Here is a 9794-nt window from a genome sequence, read left to right as displayed (position 1 = left end):
TAGCTAATGATATTTTGATGCTTAGTTCTTGTCTTGGTCTTGATAAAATAGTTTTTTTTAACATTAAGTAACCAAAGGTCATCAAAGTTAAAACATCATTTTAAAAAATATAAATTATTATTGTGATTATCCGAGTAAATTCAGACGAACGAATCGAAAATATTCTTATTGTTAGTTGTTGCGATTCCACTCAAAGTTCTGTCGCTTAACTTGATTGGTGTTGTGATTCTTGTTAGGTCACGTGATAACAATCCGACTTTGTATATAATTTAGTTGCTCTCATGCTCTATCGTTTCTTTACCTTCTTCAAGTAGCTAATATATATATATATATATATTCGAGTATATGCAAATACAATACTAGTCACATGATTAAAATGTCTACTAGTCACATGATTAAAACGTCTAGAACAAATTAAAAAAGTATGATAATTAGCAAGGTTAAGGACAACAAAAAGATTTTGGGGTTCTAAGAATCCCCAAAGCTAAAAGACCGTGTATAAAAATTCCCTTTATAAAAAATTTCCTCAAGCCTTTCAAGTTATTCTGCTAACCTATCCCCACTAACCTATCCCCCCTAACCTATTTCTAACCATAATCAAGCCTAATTTAAACCATAGCTTTAACACTAATGGGGATTTTTTTCCCAGAGTTTTATTTCCTGATCCAATTGTGAAGGTTTGCTTTATATTTAGATATGTATACTTTCTAAAGTCTTTAAAAATTTTGGAGTGTAAACGCTTGTACAGTTAAGACTTCCCCGTTAATGTTACTAACAAGCTTTTAAATTTGCATTTTACGAAAGAGAGCATTGGGGATAAAATGACACACAAAGCCAAGGACTGTAAACAATCAGCATTATGACAAAGTTTATTTTTAACAATTTTTATTAGTCGAGTTTGATTAAAACGCTTATTGGGGTTTATATAAAGATATCTTTGCTTAACCTAAAAGACTGGTGAAGAAGTTGGTATTTTATTCGTAGGGACAACCGAAAACCCCAAAAACACGGAAGTAGTGTTTTCCGTGTTTTTTGTCAGTTACTGGTTTTTCTGTTTTTTGAAACTTTGTTGGTTTTTTTAGTAGTTTTGCAGTATAAATTTTAAATTTTATACTGTAAAACTGCTAAATTCAGTGTAAATTTTCAAATTTTAAACGGAAATTAGTTCAGCTGACGTAAAACCTAGAAAACACAGCTTCCTTTTTTTTGTGATTTTTTACTGTCCATTTTTATTTGCTATTATTCGTTAAAGCTCAAAAATCAAACATCGATGGTTTATTAAAGAATAATGAACTTTGTCTCGCCATCTTTTATCTCAAGATCTTGTTTTAAAGAAAGTGTTTTGTAACAAAATATGCACACTGATAAAAACGTGAACATGATTTTAGATAAAAGAGAAATAATCAAAGATTGTAAATAAACATTATATAGGTATTAAGTAACCTAATGACGCATTAATAGCTTCATAATTTCCTATGCACTTTAACAACCCTCAAAGTTCGTGCAAAATTTGCCGCTTGTAATATGCAGACATTTTTGTTTTATCATTCATTACAAATCTGGTCAAGTAAGACAAGAGAAGTTGCAGATTGCTACTCGAACATCCTCCAACAACAACTCATGTGGTTTTATTCGACATCTGACGATTACAAATGCAACCTCATAACAATCCTTCTCAAAACTGAAAAATATGAGAAAAAACTGTTTCCAGTGAAAATTTATAGAGCCGATTGAAATTTTTGGCTCAGGAAAACTAGTAGAGAATTTCTTAGTATTTTATTTTTTGTAAGATATGTGTAAATTTTCTAAAAAACTTAGGAAATAATTTACTTAGTACTAAAAAAAATTTTTTTCCACCTTTTTTTTTCTGACATTTTTTTTCCCTACCAATTCAGTCCCATTTCAGTTTATACATATTGTAAAAAAAACATGGATAGATATCTCTTGGAGTTTGTTTCTTAGAGTTAATGAACAAAATAAAACTTTTTTAAAAGATTCTTCATCCAGATAACAGCAAATATGTAAGCCAAGCATTGAATATATTCCAGTTACTTAATAATTAAAAAATTAATCATGCAGTCTGTGGCTGCAAAGTTCCATTATCTTGGAACATTCTCTTCAATACCCTATAAATAGATTTTATCCAAAGTTCTAAGAATCTGTGTTGATAAAATCTGTTCTTCAAGTCATTCCATCTTAAGTTTTTCGTTATATATATATATATATATATATATATATATATATATATATATATATGTTTATCTAAATAGATATTACTAGTTTTACCTTACTCGTTGCCAAAATTATTGCTTTTAAAAGTGTATTTTATGTATGTTACTATGCATAAAATACACTTTTAAAAGCAATAATTTTGGCAACAAGTAAAATTTTATTTTAGCTTGTGATTTATTTATTTGTGATATTAATTCTGTACTTTCTTTGTCACGTTAATGTAATTAGGGTCGTTTCCACACCTACCGTGAGTCGCAGGTTTTAAATACTAACATAATTATTGCAAAAAGTTGTAATTATTTTTTTATTTTTATATTTTGTGTATTAACGACATCGTCATCTATTACAATAGATAGAAACCGCAATACGTAGTTACTTAAATGAACTCGATGGGTTTATTACGTCCGCCAATTAAAATATTTTTTTTTAAAATACCATCTTTTAGAAGCGTTTCAAATAAAACAAGGAAATTTAAAAAGATAACATAAAATTTTATTTCTAAATTGACTTAATCAGGTAAATAAAACACGAATCATTATTAATATTATTAAAACAACTCATCATTATAGTATCAATGTTGTATTTTTGAATGTACGATAAGTATGAACTAAAAAAAATGTTACTCCATACATCTCGTTTGTCCAATGAATAATCAACTTGTTTCTTTTTTACTATAAAAATAAATATTATTTTACTTAGATTCTTTTACAATGGTAAGACAAAAATGTAAGACAAAAGTTTGTAGCTCAAAACGAAGACTTCAATATACAGATAGTCAATTACGTGATGCTATTAAGGTGGTAGGCCTATCAAAAAAATTTTTCAAGTATTAAAGTTATATTTACAATAAAACTAAGCAGTTGTTAACAATAATTATGAAACTAAACATAAAATCAAAAAAATATATATAAAAAGTGCCTCGTTTGCCTCGAAATTTTATTAAAAAGTGTGAAAAAAACGAAAACTTAAAAACACAATTTCTCAAAAAAGACAATAAATCGAAACTTCAAATTTGGTATGGTAGTTCTACATATGTATAAAATTCATTAGTCATAGGATTTTTAAATTTGCCTTCCTAGTTTAGATTATATTGACTTTTATACTTGAATATATATTTTTATAAAAAAACTCTGGCAGATAAAACCACATTGTAGCGCCCCAAAAAAAGAAATTTTAAAATTATGACAAATGAATTCTACATGTATGAAGAACATATCCTGAAAATTTCAGCTTAATTGCTTAATTTAAACTGGAGATATCATGTTTTAAAATTAAAAAAAAAACTAAAAATCTCAGTATGAGAAAAATCGAGTCAAAAATTTAAAATTAAAATTTACGTCTAAAAACACTCCTTAAAAGCTACCAGTGCTATATGAATCAGTTTTTTCAATATCTAAGTATCCTTTATGAAAAGATCTAAGTTTTTTTCTTTGCTTTTTGCATATTGAAGTTGATCATATCATAAAAATATTTTTGATTGGTTTTTGAATAGGATAAGTTTTGTTAATTGCTTCCTAAGCTTTTTTCCAGTTATTTTGGCAGTTTGTCTTTTACCCAGGTGATAAAGATATATTTTTGCATAGTTTTCTGAAATAAGTTTAATCAGTGCAAATAAATGGTTATCAGTTATAGCTGAGTCAAACATATGAGAAGTTTGTTCATTAAATATTTTTGAGTAATCAACTGATCTCAAAACAGCACTAGAAATGGCATTTTGAATTCCTATTTCATTTGGAAGGTTGCCATTTATTGAGGCAAGCAACCTTTGGAAACATCTTTCAGTTTCTTCGCATATGATAGCAACACTTTTAGTTGGTTTAATTAAACCTCCTCTGTCTTTGAATTTTAAAAAACTGGTTTGTTCAAAATGATAAGTACTAATGCATTCCAACATTTAATGCAGACAGTTTATTGTAAATTTACATATCATAAATTTTTTGATAAGATACATAATGTTGATAATGTTTGATAACATACAAAATATATGTTATCAAAACATTCCCTTAATGATTGTTTTGAATAAGAAGTTAAAAACAATTGACTCAATTATTGAAAGCTGAAATATTACAAACAATAATGTATAAGTAAAATAACATATATTAAAAAATAATATTTTGTACTTAATATTTTTATTAAATACTATATCCATTAATTACATATATGTATTAAATAATTCTAGAAGGAACCCCTGAGTTGTGTGTACTCACAGCACTCAGCTAATAGTTCATGCAGCATGTACATATCTGGTATCTTGCTACAAAAATTGAAAATATAAAATTTGTCAAAATTGTAAGTAGACACCACTGCCGCTTACCATACAGTCATGTTATCAACCTTCTAGCACACTGCATTGGGTAACTAAGAACTAAAAGGTACATAGATTATGCATAAATATTATTTAATCGTAAATTGCACTTAAAAAGTATATCGAATATTTTGTACCTTAGTATCAAAATAATTACTTTAATTGTCTGATTTTTTTAGAAATCATTTTATTTCTTTAAAGTTAAAATACTAATGAAATAAACAAACTAACTAGTAAAATAAGTTATTTTAAACCCTTTTAGCTTGATCAAACCTAAACAAGTTTTATATCAGCAGATAGATGATAAATTTTTACATAAATACAATATATTACCTATTTTTTCAATTTTTGATCAAAAAATCTCTTTTTTTCATAGACCTTCCACCTTAATGCTGTTAAAAATCTCTATTTTTCATAGGCCTACCACCTTAATGCTGTTAAAAAAGGTTGTGTACAAAGCGAGCAAGACGTTTGGAATTCCTTATCAGACGCTTCGTGATAAAATATTTGGAAGAACTGCTTTGAAGATACAGCAGTGCGGGTATGAATCGGTTCTAGGTGAACAAATTGAAAACAAGTTAGTCGAGTGGTTACTAACATGCACCAGAATGGGATTTGCCATGTCTGTAGTACAGCTATTAGATACTGTGCAAAACTATTTGAATTCCAACAATATAAAAACACAATTTACTAACAATCTTCCTGCAAAAGGCTGGTTTTATGCATTTCTTCGCCGTCACAAACAGCTATCTCAAAAGTGAGGCGAATACTTAAACCGAGCTAGAGGAGGAGTAACTGAAAAAGCCATAAGAGATTGGTTTGCTGAAATTCTGAAGCTTTTAGGAGAAAATGCTCAATATTTAAATGATTCAATGCGCGTTTTCAATATGGATGAGAGTGGTTTTCAGTTGTCACCAAAAACTAATTTATTAATTGGTGAACGAGGAAAAAATACATATGAAGAAAGTGCTCGAAGTAATAAAAAAAGCATCACCACTTTATTTGCAGTAAATGCCAGGGAAACTTTTGCTCCATCATTAACAATTTTTAAATATGCTCGTCTTCCAAATAAAATTATAAATGCTGCTCCGTCAGAATGGGGTATTGGAAAAAGTGAAAATGGTTGGATGACCGCAGAATGTTTTTTTCAGTATATTACAAACGTTTTTCATCCATTGTTGATAAAAGAAGAAATTCTTTACCAGTTATTATTTTTTTAGATGGTCATGCGTCACATTTTTCTATCGAACTTAGTGAGTTTTGCTCTAAAAATGGAATAATTCTTGTTGCTTTGTTCCCAAATGCAACACATGTTTTGCAGCCGTTCGATGTGGCAGTTTTTGGGCCAATGAAAGCAAATCGTTTTGCCGATAATGGCGCATTGACCATGAAGGACAAGAATTAAACAATGAAAATGTACCAGAAGCATTAAGTTCTTTTATAATCGATCCTTCTATGGCAAGTAATATTAGAAGTTGTTTTAAAAATACCGGAATTTTTCCATTTGATGCTAAGAATGTTGACTACAAAAAAATTATTCAAAAATTATCTGCGTCAACTTTTGCTCCGGCTCCTTTTTTAGAAGAGAACTATTACCGTCGGTTGTTAAATCTGAAACGTGACAGCAAATACAGAAGACAAAAGTACAAGAAAAGTCACAAATAAAGGATGAAAAATTAAGAAAGAAACAATTAGCTGCAAAAAAAAAAGAGTCAAAATTAGAGGAAGAAAGATTAAAAAAGAAACAATTGGCTATGGAGAAAAAGTTATTAAATGAAAAAACTAAAAAAGAAAGAGAAAACAAGAAAACTTTGAAAAAAAAAAAAAAATTGCAAAAAAAAAAAAGAGAGCCTTGAAACTGAGTCAGAAAACGAGTTCCATTAAAATGTTGATAATAATTATAAAATAAGAATCCGATAGCTATGATGAAACTCTATCCTTTCCAGTTTAAGAACTTAAAGGGTGTGTACTAAAGTAACGGAAATGCTTTAAAATCTTTAGTTTTAGTTCATAATAATATTTTTATTACTATATATTTAATGTTTATTTAATAGTCTTTTTTTATTTATACACCCAAAAACGTTTAATAAAATGTTACTAATGCATTAAATTTTCATTTGGAACCGCGAGCGCATTTTAAACCAGACACTAAAGCAGATTTTAAAATATACGATAAGTGTCGACAGTATATACGATAAGTGTGAAACACTTACGATAAGTATGGAAAACTGCGCTTTAAAAGTTTGATCAAAATAAGTACATTATTGATTTAAATTTCAGAGTAAGAATAATTTTAAACTAACCGTTATAGTATTACATTGACGGCTGCAAAAATTCATTTTTAAAGCATTTCTACTTTTTGAATAATCTAATATATTATAATAACTTTTGTTAAACTCACGGTAGGTGTGGAAAAGACCCTATGTTTTGTAAACGTTCTTGTAAACATGAATAATAAGTGGACTTTTATTGATTGATTTTGTGTACGCCATTTTAGAAAAGCAGGCCTTCACAACATGGTACTATATCTTTAGACTTGAGTCCAATCGTATATGCTTACGTTTAAACGGTATCAAATTATTTTTGTTGTGATGTACAACTGTACAGCGATTGGTGTAAACAAAAACTTGAATTTGTACCGTTTTTTACACAGCGAAGAAAATAAATTCAAGGTTAATGTTCTGGAGAGTACAGCATTTATCTAACAAAAATCTATCAACTATACCTCGAAATTGTGTACCATGTTGTAATAGTGGTTATGTGTCATCAACTAAAAAGGTGTCCACTAATCTATTTCCTAGTTATAATTCCAAAAAAAAAAAAAAAAAAAAAAAAAAGGTTAAAAGTTATTCCTAAGAAAAATCTGATTGTAAATAAGTACACTGCTGTGTATTGATTTCATTGGTCTGTAGATCGCAAATCTTTTACATCTTATCGTGGAAAAGAACGTCTTACAGAAGCACCAATTTCTTATACTGAGACAGCCAGTTAGTATGTTAGGAAAGACCTAACATACTAGCAAGTTGTCTCAGTGTAAGAAATACAAAATCTGATGAACTAGTTTTAAATTCCATAATCTTTTTCAATTTGATGACATCAAGGGAAGAGTAATGATCAAAATGTACGCACCATAAATATAATAATAATGATGTTCACAAAGAAATTTTATGCAAAGTTTTTTATTGCAAAGTTTTTGGTTGTTGTTATAGTGATTTAACATTAACTTCAATTCAACTTAGATCATCCTGCAATATTCCCATTCTTCTATCAGCTAAGACATTATCAGTTTGTAAGTATTGGTTGGGTGATGAGATCATTACTTGAAAAATAAATCTGCTGTTAAAAAAATCTTTTCCTCAAACATTCAAGGTGTGTGTTGAAAATGTACATAATGCATGCTGGTTGATAAAGTTTATATCAAATCTACATTAACTTTGTTACCAGAGCTGTTTGGCTACAATGGTAAAATCTTTATTTGGTGGACCAGAGTTTCTAGTAAAAATGATTCCAATTAGTTCCTTAGATTTTAAATTTCTTCTTGAAAAATACAAACCAATTATTGAAACAATTAACAAATATCCCAATCGAAATTGTTATAAATTATTACTAATGGAAATAGGGTAAATCAAAAGTTTTTAAAATAATAAAGTTGAGGAGAAACCTAGATGTGGAGATGATAAGAACATACTTGTTTAATTATATTTATGTCATGAAGTGTATGGATAACATACACTTGGCAGACAGGCTGAATGACAGGAATTTTGTTCTTGTTTGCAAATTTTTTATGATGAAATGATTGCTGCACTTCTATTAGGAACTTGTAAAGCCTAGAAATCCCAGCATGAGAGACTGCTAACTTATCAAAGGAAATAAAGTCAGCTTGTCTGCCAAAAATTATCCATTGATTAAAAAAGATGGTCTCATTTAGTTTTGGAAATATCATAATGTGAAAGGTTTTGGAGCAGGTATTCTATACAAGCATGAGTGCTATGCAATAATAAGATCACACAGATAAAGTTCTGCTATTCTTATCTCAATCATAGAAAAAGTTACAATCCATCATGCAAAACTTTCTTTACATTTTGAAATGAGTAGTTTTAATAGTTATTGCAATGGTCATTCCTGTAATAATTATTTTGAAAGTTTTAATGTGCAGGAATGCAAAATTTTTTATAATTTGCCAAAATTTGAAAATAAAGTTCAAGCAGATTTATTACTTTAAGTTTTATATATTGCTGTGTATATTCAAAGAAAAAATTACATAAGCAAATGTAATTCTAAAAAATTTAGCAATTATAAAATCTCAGTATGTATGTATGTATGTATGTATGTATGTATGTATGTATGTATGTATGTATGTATGTATGTATGTATGTATGTATGTATGTATGTAGACTCTTCTTTTTCAAAATTTCTTTGTATTTTTTTAATTTTAAGTTTTTTCTTAGATTAAGAAAATGTCTAAACTACTTCCAATGGTAAGAGAACTTCTCAAAAAGTATACTAAGGTTAGTAGTTTTGATAGGCTTGCAGCACCTGTAGAGCTAATTGAGATGAGCTTAGATGGTAGATTAAAATTTCAGTGGACAATTGATGAAACACAATTAAATCATTATGGCACACTACATGGTGGTTACATATCTTTCTTGGCTGATTACACAACTTCGTCAACACTGGCTGTTGTAAATAATAAAAATGCTGGTGTTAGCGTTGATTTGAGTGTAACGTTCCTAAATACAGCTAAAGTAGGTGAAACAGTTTACATTGAAACTGAGTGTAAAAAGCTGGGCAAAAGACTTGCATTTTTGGAATTTGATTTAAAAAATAGTGAAGGGAAGTTGCTTGCTACTGCAAAACACACAAAGTTTGTTGGTGATGGTGTTGTTAACTTGAAGTTATGAAATAACAATGTTCTATCAGATGAAAGATAAATATTAATTCAACCAAAGTAAATAAATGTTTAAAGTTCCTTTATCTAGCCCTTCAGTTAGATAAAGGAACTTGAAACATTAATTTACTTTGGTTAAGTTCCCTTCAGAAGAATTCAATAAAATCTAAAAAGCATCGAAAGTGTATGTAAGAGGTGAGTTATGTTGCATGTAACAAGTGGTAACAAGTTATTATGTTAATGTTTATGCACTGGTTTTACTAACTGTAATATTATTTTTAATATTTATTTGACTTTTTTTGTTTGTTAGACTTTCAGAAATTTATTTGATTTTTTTTTTTCCTGCTGTTTCTTTATCAGACACCGGAA

General features: G+C 28.5%; 1 protein-coding gene and 1 pseudogene across 1 annotated transcript; both read left to right on the top strand.

Annotated features, from left to right (window-relative positions):
* The first annotated feature begins 4968 nt into the window (after positions 1–4968).
* LOC149880168 (uncharacterized) lies at positions 4969–6202 on the top strand (annotated as a pseudogene).
* Positions 6203–7123: 921 nt separating this feature from the next.
* Positions 7124–9748, top strand: LOC145194961 (acyl-coenzyme A thioesterase 13-like). Its single transcript, XM_090070421.1, has 3 exons — positions 7124–7315; positions 8986–9495; positions 9535–9748. Exons 1-2 carry the CDS (start codon positions 7214–7216, stop codon positions 9436–9438), a joined length of 555 nt encoding a protein of 184 aa, XP_089926547.1. The 5' UTR covers positions 7124–7213; the 3' UTR covers positions 9439–9495; positions 9535–9748.
* Positions 9749–9794: the final 46 nt, after the last annotated feature.

The sequence above is a fragment of the Hydra viridissima genome, unplaced genomic scaffold (genome assembly GCF_058129835.1).
Source record: "Hydra viridissima isolate aposymbiotic clone 2 unplaced genomic scaffold, HvirCarnegie_v1 scaffold_13, whole genome shotgun sequence".
In the NCBI taxonomy this organism is placed as follows: Eukaryota; Metazoa; Cnidaria; class Hydrozoa; order Anthoathecata; family Hydridae; genus Hydra; species Hydra viridissima.
The sequence above is the reverse complement of the archived record's forward strand: the minus strand, read 5'-3'. Positions and strand labels throughout refer to the sequence as shown.